The sequence below is a fragment of the Hyperolius riggenbachi genome, unplaced genomic scaffold (assembly GCF_040937935.1).
Source record: "Hyperolius riggenbachi isolate aHypRig1 unplaced genomic scaffold, aHypRig1.pri scaffold_173, whole genome shotgun sequence".
NCBI lineage: Eukaryota > Metazoa > Chordata > Amphibia > Anura > Hyperoliidae > Hyperolius > Hyperolius riggenbachi.
In genome coordinates this window covers 31,002-53,026 of record NW_027152384.1, presented here as the reverse complement: position 1 = coordinate 53,026, position 22,025 = coordinate 31,002, and the positions used below count along the sequence as shown (strand labels likewise).

Below are 22,025 nucleotides of genomic sequence, written 5' to 3'. Positions count from 1 at the left end.
TCCAGAGTAAAATGAGCCATACATTACTTTTCTCCTATGTTGCTGCCACTTACAGTAGGTAGTAGAAATCTGACAGAAGCCACAGGTTTTGGACTAGTCCATCTCTTCATAGGGGATTCTCAGCAAGGCTTTTATTCTTTATAAAGATATTCCCTAAAAAGGATTTAAACAATGATGCTGGCCAGCCTCCCTGCTCGCTACACAGTTTTTTGGCAGTTGGACAGAGCAACTGCCATTCACTAAGTGCTTTGGAAAATAAATAAATCCCTGAGAATCCCCCCCATGAAGAGATTGATTAGTCCAAAACCCGTCGCTTCCGTCAGATTTCTACTACCTACTGTAAGTGGCAGCAACATAGGAGAAAAGTAATTGATGGCTCATTTTACTCTTGAAAAAAACGTACTTCTTATTTGTCTCTGTTTGCACATTTTTTAAATTTTAAAATTTCTCGCCTCAGTGCCCCTTTAAGCTGTGCTGCTTAAGCAGCGCAGCTTGATGAATCAAGGCCTATAGTTGCAATGAAAACATATTTTTATCATCAAACTGCAGGCGAAAGAAGAAGCAAATTAACTATGTCCACAACATTTTAGACGCCACTGTATTACCGCAGTAAGATGTTTCGAGATTCTCATTACCTGCTGTTGCATTATCTGTGATTTTAGGGACATCAGTTGTGGTTGTTATAAGAGGTGTTTGGATGGTTGTTATTACATTTCCTGAAAAGCAAAAAATAGATATATATTATTTCATATTAAAGCCTTTCCATATTTAGATCCCAATCATAATGGTAGTTTTGAGAGTAATTATTATGCCTGGATTAAACATTTAAACAATATTCTTAGTCTTATGATGCCTGCAAATGCCATGGGCCATGACTAAATGCAGTCACATTTTTGAAACAGACGCTGTGAGAAGCCTTCAGCTTTTGAGCTCAAACATGCTCATTGCCATTTCATTATTGACTGATTTGCCTCAGAAACAAGGAACAGAAAGAACCATATTGGATAATGACATAATAGGGGGTGTGGCCAAATAAAAGACTTGTAAATACCCTGGAAGTGGCATTAGGGCAGATACATCTTTAGAAGATAAGAAATAGGTATTTTCTGCCTCAAACTATGTTCTTGTTTAAAAACACATCTATATCGTTGACAAATCTAATGTTGGCAGTTAATTAAAAAGCAGGTAATATGGGCGCTGGCGAATGAGCAGTAATATTGTAGCCACATAGACCACAATGTTGTGTATAATTTGGGTGCTAGTGCAGACACTAGAAAATAAATGTAGCAATGACAGACAGTGATATCAGTGGAGGGACAATTTAGCTGCAGATGGATAAGTTAGTGTTAGAAGTAGGTATAGGGTGGGTTAGTGTGTGGGAAGAGAGTTAGGTAAAGTGACAGTAGAATAATGGTTTATGGATATAATTTACTAGCCTTTTCTCTGTGTACACATTAATTATGTGATAAAAATAAAGTTAATATTAGAGTATGTATATGGCTTGATTAGATTTTTAATTTTTATTTAAATGAGAGGTGGTATTCAGTAGTTGAACCACCCCATTATTATTATTAGGGAACTAGAGTAGAATCGGTATACTTGTAAAGTAAAGCTGTCTGGGTCAAAGGAGAAGTCCCCAGCATCCAGGACAGAATTGACAAGGTACAATACCCCAGTACAAAACTAGTGAAAGACATTAAAATGTGCTAATACATAAAATCGATGATATATTCAAACAATGAAGAAAAGCAGAAAAGGTTAATGAGTTTTAGAAAAAGGAAAACAAAGAGAGTATGGGTTGAGAAACAGGGAAAAGTAGAAAATATGTGCTACAGAAAAACACACCATTCAAATCTTCTTTTATTGAAAAAAAACAAAACCTAGGATCCGGATTTTTTAAATGAATTAAAAAAAGCTTTACATTTTTTTCTGTACAACTCATAGTTTTCATTGAACTTCCATAAAATGATATCAGTGTGTCCACCTTTGATCAAAATGCAGCCACCACTGACTTTGTACAAAGCTACACGACTGTTAAGCCCTTGCTGCTCCAAACCATATCTAATCAATAAAAATGACTACTGTATATTCTCCACTATAAGTTGAGAAATGTAGGACGGACTCAAAGTATAAAAGTGTGGGGGCCGTCTTATACTTGAGTCAGTCCAAAATTTTACATTGTATAGCCAGGAATGGGGGTGCCTCTTTCTCTCCCCTTCCCCAGTGCTAAAGAAGGCAGTTTGCTGAAAAGCCCCCTCCCCCTCCCTTCCACCACCACACAAATGTGTGTCTATCTATCTCTCCCCCTCTGTGTAATTTAATGCAGAGTGAGCCCTGAAGGGGAAGCAGTAACTCACTGATCCACCACTGAATCCTCTTTTCAGTGTGGTGATGGGAGGGAGGGGGGCTTTGCAGCAATCTCCCTTCTTTAGAACTGGGGAAGGGGAGAGAAAGAGAGATAGGGAGAGGGAAAGCCAATTGTGTCTGCTGTTCCATATCATGCAACCAGGACAGAAAAAGGGAAACACCCTACAATTAGAGATGGGCCGAACATCCGATTTTAGGTTCGCGAACCTTCGCAAAGGTTCGGTTCGCTGAAAAGTTCTCGAACCGCAAAAGACTTCAATGGGAATGCGAACTTTGAAAAATAGAAAAAATTATGCTGGCCACAAAAGTGATGGAAAAGATGTTTCAAGGGGTCTAACACCTGGAGGGGGGCATGGCGGAGTGGGATACATGCCCAAAGTCCCGGGGAAAAATCTGGATGTGACGCAAAGCAGCGTTTTAAGGGCAGAAATCACATTGAATGCTAATTGCAGGCCTAAAGTGCTTTAAAACATCTTGCATGTGTATACATCAATCAGGGAGTGTAATTAGAGTTCTGCTTCACACTGACACACCAAACTCACTGTGTAACGCACCGCAAACAGCTGTGGCAGTTTTCCAGCCCATATGGTCGCCGGGCTGTGGTAGCTCAATGATAGAACAACAGTGACTGTCCAGCTGATCAAATTTGGTCTGTCCACAATGAAGCAACGACCTTATTATCTTCTTGTATGTAGGAAGGCATAGGTAGGAGTCCCAGTATAGGTAGGTAGGCATAGGTAGGTGTCCCAGTAGTTAGCTAGGCATAGGTAGGAAACCCAGTATAGGTAGGTAGGCATAGGTAGGAGTCCCAGTATAGGTAGGTAGGCATAGGTAGGTGCCTCAGTAGTTAGCTAGGCATAGGTAGGAGTCCCAGTATAGGTAGGTAGGCATAAGTAGGTGTCCCAGTAGTTAGCTAGGCATAGGTAGGAGTCCCAGTATAGGTAGGTAGGCATAGGTAGGTGTCCCAGTAGTTAGCTAGGCATTGGTAGGAGTCCCAGTACCCAGTATAGGTAGGTAGGCCTAGGTAGGAGACCCAGTAGTTAGCTAGGCATAGGTAGGAGACCCAGTATAGGTAGGTAGGCATAGGTATGTCCCCTAGTATAGGTAGGTAGGTAGGTGTCCCCGTATAGGTAAGTAGGTGCCCCAGTAGTTAGGTAGGCTTAGGTAGGTGTCCCAGTATAGATAGTTAGGCAGGGCCTGGCTGGCACAGTAATAACAATTACCAAGGTCCAGCTGCAACAGATAGGGCTGTATAATGTCAGTGAGCAACACACACACACACACACACACACACAAAAAAAAACACATCTGGAAAACATTAGCTCTCAAAACAGCTGTTGAGGGGTGCTATTTTAGCAATAACAATCAGCCAGGAGCAAGCCAAGACCAAGAGCGTAACTAATCTTTCTCTAGGAGAACAAGTCTGCAGCAGCTGTCCCTAGTCTGTCTCTAGCAGGCACACGAGTGAGTTTAATGGCCGGCAAGCCTGCCTTATATAAGGGGGGGGTGGGGCTCCTGGGCTTAGTGTAGCCTGAATGGCTACAATGTGCCTGCTGACTGTGATGCAGAGGGTCAAAGTTGACCCTCATAGTGCATTATGGGGCGAATCGAACTTCCGCAAAAGTTCGCCTGGTCCAGGCGAACGCGAACCACCGAAGTTCGCCTGGAACCGTTCGCCGGCGAACCGTTCGGCCCATCTCTACCTACAATAGTTCACTTCAGGAGTTGTTATATGAATGAGGCAGTCTCCTCTTCATCCTTTATACCAGTTTGTGCAGAGTGACTGGGTACAGACATATCAACTTTCAATGAATTTTGGCATGGCTTTTCTATGTTTAAATATTATTTTACAGCATGGCACTCTCCTTTTACTAAAGCTATGCATATTTTCCTGGTTGGCTTTATCCAGCACTTCATATTTTCCTGGCCTGGGCCCATATGCAATTCACTTTTCCACCTAAGTTTTCTCCTAGGAGATAATTTTCAACGTCTTTTTAAAATACATTTTCAGCATTTTGAAACTGACAAAGTACTAAAAAGTATGTGAGAAAGTACTATCAAAATTATTTTGAGTATTGTCTTGCTAGCTGGTGGCTTAAAATTCATTTTATTGACAATTTTAAAAATATCACCTAGGAGAAAACTCAAGAGAAAAAGTGAATTGCATATGGGCCCTGGTGTATTGTACTAAACAGAAAAGCTTCACTGTATCTATCTGTGATTGCGCCAGGCACCATAGAGGCACACACTAATGTCAAATGGAGTAGGTTCTCATCACAGCATACAGGTAATTTGCTCCAAGTAACTACAAGTTTTAAAAGTGGGATCATGTCATATAATAAAAAGTAACATTGAGGTGCAGAGCACTTAAGACCAGATATGTCAATGCAGATATTTTCTGCTTGCATACAAACTTCATACAAATGGTATGGAGCTTGAAATTGGACCTATCAAATAACTTCCTGCCTATGCTGATAGGTCATATTTCAAGCTGCAAGTATTTTGAATAAAATTTGCATGCAAGAAGACAATATTTGCACCTAATTAACCATCTCTGCTTAGGACAGTTGGCAGAATTGGAAAATCAAAAATGTCAATCAAATAATGGTAGTTAGAGAAGATCTATGAAGAGCCCAAAAGTACAGTTATATACTCAAATATGTATGCCCCATGCATGTTGTTACTTATGAGAAACAAAGGAAATGAACAAATCTAAGTCCATTAGTGTTTTTAATACATAATACAATCACTGCTTACCGATAACAGTTAACACCTTTTTCATGCATACAGCGTAATGTGCAGAACTTTGTGTACATATATTGCTCATAACTTTGTTCAAAGGGTTGAAGTTTAATGAAATATGAGCTGACATGAAATAAGTGCACTCTTGCCTTGCATTATTAGAGTCTCAGATTCAAATCTCGGCATGGACCCTATCTGCATTGAGCTAGCATGTTCTTTCTGCTTTTGAATGGGTTTTCTCCAGGCACTCTGGTTTTCTCCCAACATCCCTAAAGCACACTGATAAGTTAAAGGATAACAGATGCAAAAGCATCTGGTATAAACTGAAGCTGTACTGGGTAGGTGGGCATAATACTCACTGCGCCTCCCGTTCCCCTCCGACCCCATACGCTCTTCTCCGGTCTGTCCCATTGTCCTGAGTGACTTTGGCAACTCCAAACCCGGACATACCGCACCGTGCATGCGCAGTATGTTAGTTCTGCTCCCCTGTGGCTGCACTGAGTGACATCACAGGACAGGAGTGCACTCGCTCCCTCACATCTCCAATCAGCGCTCATGCCGGGACACAGGAGTGAGTGCGCTCCTGTCCTGTGATGACACTACGCAGCCACAGGGTTGCAGAATGCATGTGCAGCGCAGTATGTCCGGGTTTGGAGTAGCCGAAGTCACCCAGGACATGGGACGGACCAGAGAAGATCGGCGGGGGGTAATGTGAGGCGTGGAGGGTAATGTGAGGTGCGGTGAGTATTTTATTATACAGCCCTACCCAGTACAGCTTCAGTTTATACCAGATGCTTTCGCATCTGGTATCCTTTAAATATGGAGCATGCCGTATGTGGCACTTGGCAGTGGCACATGGCACTTGGCATGTGGCACTTGGCATGTGGCACTTGACACTTGGCACTTTGCACGTGGCACTTTGCACGTGGCACTTTGCACTTTGCACGTGGGACTTTGCACTTTGCACGCATTTGCACGTGGCACGTTGCACATGTTTGCACTTTGCACTTGGCACATGGCACTTTGCAAATGGCACTTTGCACGTGGCACTTGTGCAAAGTGCCACGTGCAAAGTGAAAACACATGCAAAGTGCAAAGTGCCACGTGCAAACACGTGCAAAGTGCCACGTGCAAACACGTGCAAAGTGCCACATGCAAAGTGCCACGTGCAAAGTTTGCATGTGGCATGCAAACACGTGCAAAGTACAAAGTGCCACGTGCAAAGTGCCACGTGCAAATACGTGTAAAGTGCAAAGTGCCACGTGCAAACACGTGTAAAGTGCAAAGTGCCACATGCAAAGTGCCATGTGCAAACACGTGTAAAGTGCAAAGTGCCACATGCAAAGTGCCATGTGCAAACACGTGCAAAGTGCCACGTGGCACTTTGCATGTTGCACTTTGCATGTGGCACTTTGCATGTGGCACTTTGCACGTGACACTTTGCACGTGACACTTTGCATGTGTTTGCACGTGACACTTTGCACGTGGCACTTTGCACTTTGCACCTGTTTGCATGTGTTTGCACGTGGCACTTTGCACTTTGCACTTGGCACTTTTTGCACGTGACACTTTGCACTTTGCACGTGTTTGCACATGGCACTTTGCATGTGTTTGTGCGTGGCACTTTGCACGTGGCACTTTGTATGTGTTTGCATGTGGCACGTGTTTGCATGTAGCACTTTGCACTTGGCACTTTGCATGTGGCACTTTGCACGTGTTTGCACGTGGCACTTTGCACTTTGCACTTTGCACGTGGCACTTTGCACGTGTTTGCACGTGGCACTTTGCACGTGGCTCTTTGCATGTGCCAATTGCCACGTGCCATGTGCAAAGTGCCATGTGCAAAGTGCCACCTGCCAAGTGCAAAGTGCCGAGTGACAGTCAGACAGCAGAGGAGAGGACACTAACTGTCACACTGGCACTGCTCAGCAGCACAGCAGTTCTGTAGTAAGCTAACACAGTAGTACTACTACTCTAACAACTACTAGCACTGACTGCAGTACTGCAGTACTAACTACACAATTACACAGTAATGCTATTCCATAATCCCTAATCTAACCTATACTGTAGCTAGCTAAGGCTAATAGCTGGCCAGCAGGCAGCAGCTGGCCTGGTCTGTGCACAGCACACATAGCAGACACATAGCAGCTGCCTGCAGCACTTGAGCACACACTCTGACTGTCACACAATGAAATCAAGCTAATTAACGATTTAACAATAGTGTAGTGATAGTGAAGGGGTTAATCACTGAACAGCTTTAGGTTTTCACTGTATACACACTTGCTAGGCCAGCAGCACTGGAGCATGTCTCTCAGCATTCACAAGCAAGGGATGCTATTTCTCATCATCATGGCAGCCCTCCTTATTATACAGGGGGGCTGGCCAGTGTTCCTTTCTGTGATTGGGTGCCAGGGTTTTGGCTGGGAGCCCTCTGATTGGATCAATGAGGTCAGGTGGGGATGGCCAGGGTTCCCCTCTGTGATTGGTTGCTAGGGCTTCTGCTGGGAGCCCTCTGATTGGCTCCAGGACGTCCTGGGAGTCATACAGTATCTCAACAGTTGGATTTTGGCGGATATCCACGGATATCCGCATTGCCAGCCAACTATCCGCAGATAGCTATCCGGATTTGGGCCCAGGTATCCGGAATCCGAATCCGGTCGGATAGCTGAAAAAAGTGCGGATATCCGGGTTACCTGGATATCCGGAATCCGGATGAGCACCCCTGGTGGCGATGCTGCAGTAATGGTGCTGCACTTGCAATTCCAAAAGTGCTGCATTCAGCATTTCAGGAGTTATTCTCGTTCCTTGATTGAGAATTGTGGCATAATTGCCATGATTTTTCGGCGATTTTCAGTGTGAAACATCCCTAAGTGCCCATCTTAGTATTGACACAATGCTAAGAAAGAGAGCACAACACTTAGAGTCTCAGTACACATGTTTACCCATGAAAATTTAATTTTACTTTATCTATACTGAGTTTTGGCAAAAAATAAAACTTGAAATATAGTTACAGTGCCAAGTAAAAATTTTAATTGTACCTTTATTTAATAACACACTGAGTAACAAAGTGCTATAAGACTATGCTATGTTACATTTTCTCACCTTGATCAAATCCCACATCTCTCTTCCTGATCACCTTTTGAATGGTCGTCATCATATCCTTTGAAAATGAATTTAAGTCTCGAAGATTGTCTATCTTTAAAGAAAATTCAGGAGATGTTGCCATAGCTGCCAGATCATCGGAGGAAGCATCCTTTACTCCAGCAGCAATAATTCTGATGCCATCCTGTTTTAGAGCAACGGCTGATGGATTCACATCATCACTAGATGATCCAGATGTGATTACAACAAGAACACGTGGGTATTTTGATATGTCTCTTCCATTTTTGTCCCTATCAAAGATTTCATGGATCTTTGTTAGGGCATTTCCAGTCCTCAATAATCCACCTTGAAATGAAAACTTATTTTTGATATAGTTCAGCATAGGGTTTTTTGCCTTGTATGTTGATAGACTAAAAGCAACATTTATATCATCGCTGTACTGTACCAGCCCAATACGATACTGATTAACTCCTATCTCCATATTACCAATCGTTCTTGATAGAAAGGACTTCAGCTGGTTGAAGGTCTTTTCTCCCATATTGTTTGAGCTGTCGAGAAGAAATATAAGATCTCCATATTCGGGAATATCTGAAATTCAGAAGACCGGACAGCATTATGAGAAATAAAGAAAATATTTAGCAGTGGGAACATAATGTAAAGTCTTACCAGTGTCTTGGGCGTACGAAAGTTGCAACCAACTAAGCATCATAAGCAAGCCCAGGATGAGCTTCATTGTTGTGGTCCAGCAGAGCCAGTGTGAATGAAATCTGAAGGTAGAAATATGACAGATTAATCCTACTAAATACCAATAATTCATCCCATAGCCGTAGTTAATTGCTGATAAATTTACTTTAGAAGGTACATTTTAGTTGTTCTTTACATGAAAAAAATGTTCTGTAATAAATATTCAGATGATGGAATGCAGTATCTGATAACTCAAAAAAAAAGTTTTATACTCATAACTCTTTTACAAAAGAAAAACAAAATCCAGTGTGCATACTCTTAGTGGCACTGTGTGTTGGCACACCAAAAATATACTAAGTATATGGCAATCGTGATATCACCCATATGATTGCTGTAAGTTACTGAACAAATGTATCAGGTGATGCTGCTTTCTAACAATTAATTGTGTAGAAGATCGTGTATTGCTGGGTTGTGATTCATGATATTATAAGACGACATTCAACCTTTGAAGTCTATGTGATTATGTGTTAATTTATACGTTTCTTTTTCATTGGGAAAAACTGTTGTGTAAGGGTGAATACTGTGGAGCATCTCAGGACATTCCACACAGGTAATGGAGCACCTATAAGTATTTTGTTTGGTAACTAATCTGATGCATTAACTTATGGGAATCCAACTGCTTAAAGTGGATCCGAGATGAACTTTTACTCATTGCATAATTGTGTTCCTTACTGTAACGATTGTGGAACTTCCTCCGTGATCAGCGCACAACGCGTGCGCTGATACGGTGGAAATCCTCCACAAGCGTATAATTGCAGGAACCCAGCAAAAGGTGCTACGCACCCGTAGAGGGAAATTTCTGTCGGCAAATGGCGTTGTGGAGTGCAGAGGAACCAATCCTCTGTACCTCCACAAATGCCAGACAGGAATTGTACGAAGCGCAGAACGCAATTGCAAGAGAAGCGATTGCGAATGAGAACGAGCAAAGGGACAGGTTGTATGTGTGTGCACCAAACTAGTCGTCAACCCACGACGGTGCACACACCACAGCAGATAAGAAGTAGGAACGCGATCGCGAGAGGTGCGATCGCCAGATGTGACACAAGGCTACAGCAAGGCGGAACACGAGAGTAGCAAAGGCACAGCAAATCATACAATGAGGAGATATGGAAAATAACAAACGCTATCTGAACGCAAACACCGCACTCATTCGCAACAGTGCACGCGTTCATGCGCGGTCTCCACGTGATAAGCACAATAGAGACAAGCACGCCTAACTAACCATCGACAGACAAACATGAAACAGAGGACGCGAGCGCTTGCTTAACGGTTACCTCACCGAGCCTCCAGCAAGCGTTCGTAGCAGACAAGACAGACACGCGAAAACAGGGACAAGCGAGAGATAGGATCCACAGCACTAGCGAAAGTGGCTAGCACGATCCAGGAAGACAGAACAGAAGGATCTACAGTACTAGCGCAGGATGCTAGTGCGATCCAGGTACAGAGTAGCACAACAGAAGGATCCACAGCACTAGCGCAGGATGCTAGTGCGATCCAGTTACAGAGTAGCAGAACAGAAGGATCCACAGCACTAGCGCAGGATGCTAGTGTGATCCAGGTACAGAGTAGCAGAACAGAAGGATCCACAGCACTAGCGCAGGATGCTAGTGCGATCCAGTTACAGAGTAGCAGAACAGAAGGATCCACAGCACTAGCGCAAGATGCTAGTGCGATCCAAGTACAGAGTAGCAGACCAGAAGGATCCACAGCACCAGCGAAAAGAGGCCAGTGCAATCCAGGAAGACAGATCAGAAGGGGCTACCAGTAACAACCGCTGTTCTGGTTAGCACCCAAACACACAGAACGATTTCCTGTCGACCACCGCTGGGACAGGACAATCGCAACAGACAAACAAAACAAATAAGCAATCCTAACTGCACTAGGGAAACCTGCCCAGTGCAGTTTCCAGGAATTACTCTAAGCTGATCTTCAAACAGAGAGTAATGAATCAAAAGACCGCACTCACGTCAGTGGGTAAGCTGGTGCCGGGCCCCAGAGCCATCAAATACTATCGTCATGAAGGAGTCCGCACACAGATTTATCGGAGCAATCACCGTAGTTTTATTGTCCCATCACATGTATATAGATACACAGTCTGACCTGCATAGGCCGACGATCGTTTCGGGGCCACTCAGGGTCCCCTTTGTCAAGGCGGGTAGCAGAAAAGACATATACACCTTATCAGTGCAAAAAATCACCATAAATACCCCCAAACACAGATGCCTACCTCCGCCCGTGGGCGTGTACATCCATCTAAAAAACGTTACACATTTGAATTCCACAAACTATGTCATATTATTGGGCTTCCTCACCTGTCAGTCCGCTCTGCCCTCATCCTCCGTGCGCGGGATGGGCGTGGCCCATGATCGCTCGAAGAGCCAATCCACGGTTCAGGCCCCATCCCCTATCTCAACTGCGATTCTGACATCGTTGTGTATCTCTTGAAGTGTCCCTGTGGCCTGGCCTATGTGGGTAAGACCACGGGGCCATTCAAGAAGCGATTTCAGAAGCATCGCAGTGACATTAAAATGGCACTTGAGGCGGAGGAGAAGGGCAGAAAACCAGATGCCACTAAACCAGTGGCAGTACATTTTCTTGAGGCAGGACATAGTATGCACAGCCTGAGGGGGATGGTTATTGAACAGGTAATGGCCCCTAGAAGAGGGGGGGATCGGAAAAAGCGTTTGCTACAAAGGGAAGCGTTTTGGATCTTTACATTGAATACTGTGAAGCCTAATGGTCTTAACAGCAATAATGGGCTGGCATGATTTTTGGGTGAGCGATAATGTGTCATATAACAATTTTGTTGCAACAGGTTGTTTTTAAATGTTTTTATGATTACATATGTTTCATGTTTGTTTCATAGGGGTTGTCACGTGCACTTCGAGGGTTGTTGGATGCCCCCTTCAGTATATCCTTTACATTCCTAAATGTGAATATGTATGTTTTTGCAATATAACATTGTTGGGGCAGCTGTTGGAATTAGCTTTACCTGTGTGGTATATGGCCCGCCTGTTCTTGGACTCCACGTGCCCATCAGGGGGATACTATGCTTATAGTGCGGTTCCATATTGTGCTAGTATGGGACTGCATCTGAGGCTATGGTTGGCTACCATGGCAACGAGAGGTGGATCGTACGCATGCGCGTGTAACGCACTGCACCGTCCCCGTGTTTATCATTGATACGCCCACTTGATGGTTGCGTGCGGCGTCATAGTCACATGCCCCTTGGAGACTGCCTTATGCAGCTGGGTTGTACGCATGCGCGTGCTATTGCGTGCCAGTGTATGTCATGTGATAATGCGTCTGAACGGACGCATGACGCATGACGCATTGGCACCCTGATTGGTGGATGGGGCCTGAACCGTGGATTGGCTCTTCGAGCGATCGTGGGCCACGCCCATCCCGCGCACGGAGGATGAGCATTGAGAGGTGAACTCTGATGGGGGCTTGTGGAGTCTGGGAGCAGGGCAGAGCGGACTGACTGACAGGTGCAGGGGCAAACGCAGGATTTTTAAGGGGGGGGTTCCTGAAAGGTCCAGAAGCACGTATGTCCCGAGTGCTTCCGAATACAGGTGGCTCCATACTGCCCATGCACAAAAGTGCGCTGGCGTATTACGGAGCTGCCTATCTTTGGAAGTACTCAAGGACACGAGTGTTTCTGAGGGATTCTGGTAGCAGCAAATTTGAACGGGGTACAGCGCTGGAACAACTCCCCAAGAGAGGAACAGGAGATAGACTTAGTTTGGACAATTCAGTGGAATATGCTACATAGTTTCACATAGCGCAAGCGATACCCATATGATGCAGGGATATATGCATCTGCGGAAGATGTCGGCGCTACATAAATACTAAATAATATTATTTTGCCTCACCAGGATTGCACTTTTATTTAGCTTTCCTGTAAGACAAGAACACACAGTCAGCCAGCCAGCACTAGGGGAAGAGGGAAACAAAGGTGAATGAGGGAGGGCTGGTGCACACCAAGAGTGCTTCTGAGCGTTTTTCAAATCAACAGTGATTTGAAAAGCGCTTGGCTAATGTTACCCTATGTGGGTGTTCCCACAGCAGCGTTGTGATTTTTTCAAAATCGCAGGTATACTGCATGTAGCATGTTTTTGAGCAATTCATTCAAAAATCGCTCTGAAAATCACTTCACAAAATCACACTCACAAATTGCTAGCGATTGCTATTGTCATTTTGGCGTTGCACTAGCCCAGAGAGAGGAGTGGAGAAATTGAGAATAGCCCCGGAGATGGAGCAGAGAACTTATCTGTATTGAAGTCCCACATCACACAGGCTACTTGCCTGTAATCGGACTCCTGTCCCTGTCAGTCTCTCACACAAGTCAGAAAGAAGCCCTCCTGGAGTCTAGGGACTGTCAAAAACTTTTCAGCTTGTTATCCACAGTTCCACACCTTATCCACACATGCAGTCATTATAACAATGGGGAGAGACCAGACAGATGTTTGCCCACAGACCCTGAGTCCAGGCAAGCTCTGCATCATGCTGTGCATATTTACCAGCTTGCCTGCACTCTAATTTCATCATGTCTGACACTTCTGTGCTGTGGAGAGTCCAGGACTCCATAATCAATATTCTCTCACTGCAGGCTGCATCTTCTTGTGAGGGTTGTGAGGGAAGCTCGGCTGCCTCTCTCATTCTATTAGCTGGAGGGAGGCACCAGAAGTAAGAAGGGAGGGAGAATGAGGCTGTTTATATTATGCGGGCTTCCCTGGCTGAATACACAGCTCAGTGCAGGGGGGAGGTTCCAGACACCCGGAACAGCCCCCTGAGTTCGCCAGTGAGGTGAGAAAGCCCAATAATATGACATAGTTTGTGGAATTCAAATGTGTAACGTTTTTTAGATGGATGTACACGCCCACGGGCGGAGGTAGGGATCTGTGTTTGGGGGTATTTATGGTGATTTTTTGCACTGATAACAAGGTGTATATGTCTTTTCTGCTACCCGCCTTGACAAAGGGGACCCTGAGTGGCCCCGAAACGATCGTCGGCCTATGCAGGTCAGACTGTGTATCTATATACATGTGATGGGACAATAAAACTACGGTGATTGCTCCGATAAATCTGTGTGTGGACTCCTTCATGACGATAGCAAACAGAGAGTAAGGCTGACACTCCTCCAGGAGTGTTTCACAGGAAGGAATCCTTATGACCAGCCAAGCATTGTGTGAAACACATAGTACTTATAGTACACGCCTCCAATGAATGTGGAAAGGCAATTTGCATGACAACGTATGCAAATTCCTCAGCAAGCACAAGCTGCAAAACTGACAGAAGGTCTCCTTTCCAGAGTCCTGCAGCATGCAAACCTAAACAATGGTCAAAAAGCTGCCTGCCTGCACAGGCAGCTGAGCAGATCATTACACTTACATATACTTTATAGGGCATTCCTCAAGCCAACTACTTTTTTCTTTTGTTTTAATACTCTAATTCCCTATAAACTAAACGAGCCTTGCCCACAACTTTTCAGAGTACCTTGGCATTTTCAGAAAGTAGCAAGAGCTTATAGGAGCTCAGTCTAGGCAGGGGGAGGCAGAGGTGTTACTAGCCATTGATTTCAGAGGCAGAGGGGAGGAGGGAGGAGGAGAGGGGACTGAATTTACACAGAGGCAAGCTTATAGCATCTCCAGCCCTCAGCCTGTGACAATGTGACAAACAGAACATGGCTGACCTCATTGTATCACAGGAATAAATATTCATAAACTGTTGAAACTGTTTGCAGATAGATATGCTGTGTAAACTATCTGAATTTTAAATAACATATATAGGCAAGTTACTTGTTATAGTTAGTTTTTCATCTTGGATCCGCTTTAAACCCTTGCATAACTGCTTAAATCTCTACAATGTAAAGCCTGCTTTACTGTATTTGTTAACTCAATGGATTGGGGCCCCTGGGCCTTAAAGGACAACTGAAGTGAGAGGGATATGGAGGCTGCCATATGTATTTCATTTTAAGCAATACCAGATGCCTGGCTATGTCGCTGATCCTCTGCCTCTAACACTTTTAGCCTTAGACCATGAACAAGCATGCAGCAGATCAGGTGTCTAATCTGATAGGATTAGCTGCATGCTTGTTTCTGGTGTGATTCAGACACTACTGCAACCAGGCAACTGGTATTGCTTAAAAGGAAATACATATTGCAACCTCCATATACTTTTCACTTCAGTTGTCCTTTAACCACTTAAGCCCTCAGTCGTTTTCACTTTATGCACCCGAGCAATGTTCACCTCCCATTCATTAGCCTATAACGTTATCACTACTTATCACAATTAACTAATCTATATCTTGTTTTTTCCGCCACCAATTAGGCTTTCTTTAGGGGGTACATTTTGCTAAGAGCCACTTTACTGTAAATGCATTTTAACAGGAAGAATAGGAAAAAAACTGAAAAAATTCATTATTTCCCAGTTTTCGGCCACTATAGTTTTAAAATAATACATGCCTCCATAATTAAAACCCACGTATTGTATTTGCCCATTTGTCTCGGGTATTTAACCGTTTAAATTATGTCCCTATCACAATGTATGGCGACAATATTTTATTTGGAAATAAAGGTGCATTTTTTCCGTTTTGCATCCATCACTATTTACAAGCTTATAAAAAAAAAAGAAATAGAAATATTTCATCTTTACATAGATATTTAAAAAGTTTAGACCCTTAGGTAAATATTTATGTGTTTTTTATTTTTTTAATTGTAATGTTTTTTGTTTTTTTTTATTAAACATTTTATGTGGGCATTTTTGGGAGGGTGGGATGTAAATAGGGTTTGATTTAGGGAAATATATGAGTGTGTTAATTTTTTTTTTACTTTTAGATGTAGTTTTACTTTTTGGCTACAAGATGGCAACCTTGAGTTTGTTTACATTGCGTCACTCTAAGCGTACAATGTACGCTTAGAGGGACATGGGAATTAGAAAAAGTGAAGCTTCCGAGAGAAGCTGTCTCTTTTTCTGCAGGGAAGAGGAATCAGTGATCGGGCACCATAGCCCGATTCACTGATTCCTGGACTACCGAATCCGCGGCCGGGAGCGCGCGGGAGCGCGCCTGTCCTCCTTGACGTATAAATAAATACATTTTCACCATATACATGCTGCCACTTGGAGAAATCCTACAAAAACATGGCCTGACATATCATTGCTATGCTGATGACACCCAGCTATATTTGTCATTCAAACCTGACGTCACAGACCCTACTCCACAAATAAACGCATGCTTAGTTGAGCTTCAGGAGTGGATGAATAATAATTGGCTAAAACTTAATGCTGACAAAACTGAGGTTCTTGTTATCGAGGGCCAGGGCTCAACAGCAAAGCAGCCCCAGTCTCAACCAACACCGCTAAGGATAGGGAGCTCAGACCTGAACAACTCAGACTGTGTGCGCAGCCTGGGAGTACTGATTGATGGGAAATTAAGCTTCAGGAATCAAATCTCAGCTGTTGTGAAACATTCCTTCTTTCACCTAAGGAATATTGCAAGGATTAAACACCTAATTCCTTCAGAGGATCTTCCAACCCTAGTTCATGCCTTCGTCACATCAAGGTTAGACTACTGCAACGTCCTCTACACAGGCCTGCATAAGAAAGACTTACGCCGCCTGCAATTAGTACAGAATGCCGCCGCAAGGCTGTTAACGAGCCAACCCCGCCATTGCCACATAACACCAACCCTGTGCTCACTCCACTGGCTACCGATAAAATGGAGAATTCTGTTTAAGATTGGCTTACTGACATTCAAATCCTTGCACAATCTGGGCCCTGGATACCTGAAGGACTTGTTGCAACTGCATCACACCCCCCACAAACTTAGATCAAAAGGACGTAACACCTTGGTCACCCCCAGAGTCCACCTCAAAACCTTCGGAGACAGAGCCTTTTGTCATGCTGCCCCTATACTTTGGAACTCCCTGCCACACCCAATCAGGACAGCTCCATCCCTGGAAGCATTTAAAGGACCACTCCCACGAAACATTATATTTTCAAACACCCCCACAGTAGTTATAGCAACCATACAGAATATTGACAGTGTCATTTATTTCAATTTCTAGCATGGCCCTTTAAAGTTCCACATGACACTGTATACTGCACACGTCAATCCCTGCACTCCCGCTGACGGACTTCTGTATCTATAAATCCATCACAGGGGAAGCCTGGTCAGAAACTAAGTAACTGATGGTATAATCCTTCCCTCGGCCCCAGTCTTTCCCAACTGCCATAAATTCTCCTGCTATCTCTTGGCTGACCAGGTCCCCGCAGCCCCCACTCTCTGCCCAAGAATTCAGTAGATAGCTTTCAGCACAGTGCAGACATCGCTGTGCAATAAGATGCTCTAGCTAGCTCCTCTCCCCTATTCAGTCGACGTAAACACTGCTGCTCTGTCTGCTTCTAATGACGCGCAGTCCTGTGACAGAGCGTCATTAGATGCAGCCACAGCAGCAGTGTTTACATTGACTGAATAGGGGAGAGGAGCTAGCTAGAGCATCTTATTGCACAGCGATGTCTGCGCTGTGCTGAAAGCTATCTACTGAATTCTTGGGCAGAGAGTGGGGGCTGTGGGGACCTGGTCAGCCAAGAGATAGCAGGAGAATTTATGGCAGTTGGGAAAGACTAGGGCCGAGGGAAGGATTATACCATCAGTTACTTAGTTTCTGACCAGGCTTCCCCTGTGATGGATTTATAGATACAGAAGTCCGTCAGCGGGAGTGCAGGGATTGACGTGTGCAGTATACAGTGTCATGTGGAACTTTAGGGCCATGCTAGAAATTGAAATAAATGACACTGTCAATATTCTTTATGGTTGCTATAACTACTGTGGGGATGTTTGAAAATATAATGTTTCGTGGGAGTGGTCCTTTAAGTCTAAACTGAAAACCTACCTCTTCAGTCTGGCATTCATGAACATCTGACTATCTCCTCTGTAACACAACCCAGCCTGCAACCCTGTATTAATCTGAGACACAGCTATGCGCTTTGAGTCCTATGGGAGAAAAGCGCTTTACAAATGTTATTGTATTGTATTATATTGTATAAAGTGGTTAATGATAGAAATTAAGTGTGTTCCTTAAATCCTAGTTGTTGTTTTTTTGTTTTGTTTTTTTTACATTTTTACATTTTGTGATAGTTCTTTTTATGCTATATCAGCCTATTATGCTTATACAGGAATTCTGATTTTCCTGCAGTTTAAATATAATAATATGTAAGGTTAATTTGCTGGTACACACTCATTACAATTCCCCCTTCTGTGGTGTGATGTGCTTTAGATACAAATCATTATTTTTTTTTTGATGTGGGTTGCCTTCAATGTTTCCCCAGTATTTACTCTTGCCTTCCCGCTTGAAGTGCTGTATATATAATAGCAATGTAACATTTAGCTCAGCTTAATTTGGACTGGCCGTAACCCACCCCCCATGTATTCTGAGCCCAGCTTAATCCACTTGGCAGCATTTACTGCCCAGAGGGGTGTGGAATGCATTGCTAAGCACTTTGTTGCCACGTAACGACATCTGTAGTGCCAGATACAAGATACATCACTAATGAAATGTGAGGTTATGGTTTGAAGTGGGAGTGACTATTGTGTCAGGAGTTAAAAGACCATGCCCCAAACAATATGGAGAGCACTCTCTCTGTTTTATGCCCGGTTATGCATCTGAAGATGTACAAAATGGCACAAAACAATGGACAGGCCACAGCAAGTTTCATCATCAATATCTTAGAGGGGCACTGTGACTTATGGACTTCAGATCATTAAGCAATGCAGATGGAGGCTGTAAACTATCACACATCAATATATCAGGATAATTCTCAGCAGCTTCTATAACAATTAGAACACCGTATCTTAAAAAAAAACAAGGGGACATCTACCAGAAATTGTGTTTTCACTGTGGGAATAATGCTAGTCTTCCTGTAAGGGCCCGTTTCCACTAGTGCCGTGCGATTCCGTTGCGGAAAACGCTTTGAAATCAGGCCCAATGTTTGAAGTTGAACACTCCCTGAAGTGTGTATCAGTTTCTACTGTTCCAAAAATATGTTACAGCTACCCAGTGCATCTCAACTTGTATCCAAGCTATTCTGCTTGCCCAGAATATGCCCCAGTTTCCCACAATGCGTGTACAGCTTTACAGTTTTCTCAGTGTGCCCTAGCTTTGCAATGCCTCAAACTATCTCCCTGTTTGTAGAGCTCGCTATACTGTACACCCACTTTTCAATGACTCTAGTATGGTTCTAGCTCTTAAATTCTTCTATAACTGTCCCCAGCCTACGAATGTACTGTGACTACTGACAAAGGGGTATATTCACGGACCAAATTTTTGCACAGCAGACAAGGAAAACACATATAATTGCTGAAAAATTAAATCTTATGTTGTTACTATTCTATTCTATTCACCAGATATGCAATCCAATGCTGAATTGCTAGTTAAACATTTTAAACAGCTTAGAATTTGATCAAATCATGTTCAGTACCTTGGACAGCGCCAGCTTTCGCTAAACATAATACAAGATGCTACTTAAGCCATATTGTAAATTGCATTATTATTTAATATTTTTTAGTTGTAATGTGCAGACATCCCTGGGTGTCAGTGTCCAATGATTCAAAACTATGCATCACACTGTTTTAAGTATAAAAAAGCACTGCTTTTGTGATTGAAAAAATCTAAAGCTTTGTGCAGAAATTGCGGCTGTACAGCAATCCCTGACAAAAGTGTTGCAACTTGCCCTGGGATTTCCTGTTGGTCATAAAACTGTCAGTGTACTGCCCAACAGGAAAATTCAGCAGCAAATTCTCTGCTTTTTCTGGGGAAATACTGTATGTAAAGCTGAACTACCAATCAGTAAGATAAATGTTCACACATTTAAAAAAAATTTTTTCCTATCTTTAACCTCCTTAGCGGTATGCCCGACACTGTGTCGAGCATACCGCTGGCTGTCCCCAGGAGTCCCCCAGTATAATTTTTTCCCCCCTGGATCCAGCGACGGCGCAGCCTCCCTGCACATCTCCGGTCCTCTCTATTGGGAGGATCGGGTCTGTGCATGACGTCATGACGTCGCCGATGTCCACTCCAACTTGCCAACAACACAAACAGCTTTTCTTGTATAAAACCACGTTTAATATAACAGTCCCAATAAAATAATCACAGCGTGAAGCACAGGGTAATAATGTAGCAGCATACAATCACCATCCTTCAGAAGCAATCCCAGCCACTGCTGCACACACCTCCTGTGCTGCACACACTTCCTGACAGGTCAGCAGTGGCTGGGATCGCTTCTGAAGGATTTTGAGAGTCTTATATAATGTTTGGGAGAGAGAGAAGGCATTCAGTGAAGAGTGACACTGCAAAGTGGAGGGACGACAGGCTGACAGACACAGAGGAGCAGTCATAGTTTGTCAAAGGTCAATAGGCAGGTGGCAGACCAGCTTAGATGGGTCCTAGCCAAGGTCAAGGGCAGGTGGCGATTAATGCATCACCAGGTCACAGGCCAAGGTCAAGGGCATGCGCTAATCAATGCATCATCAGGTCACACATTAAGGGCAAGCAGCAATCAATGCATTATCAGAGCACCATCCAAGGTCAAGCAGCAATCAATGCATCATCAGAGCACCATCCAAGGTCAAGTATTATTTATTTATTGTATTTATAAGGGCCAACATATTATGCAGCACTGGACATTAGTTTAGGTTACAGACAATGTTTAGGGGTGACATACAGCAAAATGACAATACCTGAATACAAGAAAGACCAGATCATGCAGCACAGTATGAGTACAAGGTAATGCTTAGTCACTGGAGGGGAGCATGGGGATTAGGCAAGATAGGTTCACTCAGATGCATAGCATGTGTTCACAGTAATGGAGATGCATGACCAGGTAGGACACAAAAGGAGGAGGACCCTGCCCAAAGGCTTACAATCTAGAGGGAGAGGTAAGGACACGAAAGGTAGGGGACCAGAGTTCAGCTGTGGGTTTAGAGGACTTGTGAGGGGTGGTAGGCCAGAGTGAAAGGGTGAGTTTTGAGGGCTTTCTTGAAGATGTTGAAGGAGGGGGCTGCCCTAATGGGTGGAGGTAGGGAGTTCCATAGTGTTGCAGCAGCTCTTGCGAAGTCCTGGAGGCGTGCATGGGACTGGGTGATGCGGGGGTCGGTTAGGCGAAGTTCATTGGAAGAGCGGAGTGAGCAGGTAGGTGTGTACCTCTGAGTAAGATCAGAAATGTAGGTTGGACAGGTTTTGTGCATCGTCAGGCCACAAGCCAAGGTCAGGGGCAGGCAGACAGCGGTAACAATATCACAAGCTGACATCAATACATGGAACACAGATCAAACATAATGTAGTCAGACAATCTGGGTTAACACAGTTCAGACAAAAGTTCAGAATGGAAGAAAAGGCTTAAAGACATGGTTTAGTCTAACAAGAGTTGACAGTTCAGTCAACACTGTGTGCAGGGGACTCTTATATGGACTCTGTTTTTAAATCCTGTACATAATCAGATGTCATGCGCACCCCATCGCTGTGAAAGTGTCCTGTTGTGATGCAATAACTTCTCTCACTATTTTTTTTTAAAGCATCATACATGTCTAAATCTTAAATTGTTTATGGTACTGACACAATCTAAAGAGCTTACTATGTTTTATGCATACTCATCTTTCTTAGGCTCCTCTCCTTCTAGTTTTCCTGCATGTGTTTGAATAAAATATTTATTTTTACTAGTTTAAAAAAGATTTCCCCAAAGATGATTTTATGGCAGTAAGAGTTGTGAATGTGCGTAAGGTCCTTTAATCTCCTGCTTTTTCCAGGCCCCATTTAATTTATAAACAGGATATTGAGTTGTAAGCCTTATATGACTGGAGGAAGTAACACTTGGTTGCACTGCCTTCTAAACGATCAGTCTATAAATTTACAACTTTTCCCAGCATTTGGGTTTTTTGGGGATCTTGGGGATGAAAATGAACAGTTATGAACTCATGGCAAAAACAGGATCGCTACAGGATTAAGTAGTGTTACTTTCTGTTAGGTTTGTATTCTAGGTTTTATGGGCTGTCCTAATGCTTTCATAATAAC

The 22,025-nt window shown here is 43.6% G+C and overlaps 1 protein-coding gene across 1 annotated transcript in view; it reads right to left on the bottom strand.

Moving 5' to 3' along the window:
• The window catches only part of LOC137543708 (collagen alpha-6(VI) chain-like), a 191,112-nt gene extending 182,326 nt beyond the window's left edge, over positions 1-8,786 (bottom strand). The window contains 2 exon segments of the mRNA XM_068264830.1: positions 636-716; positions 8,212-8,786. Of these exon segments, the coding sequence (XP_068120931.1) occupies positions 636-716; positions 8,212-8,749 (619 nt within the window). The 5' untranslated portion in view covers positions 8,750-8,786.
• Between the last annotated feature and the right edge of the window lie 13,239 nt (positions 8,787-22,025).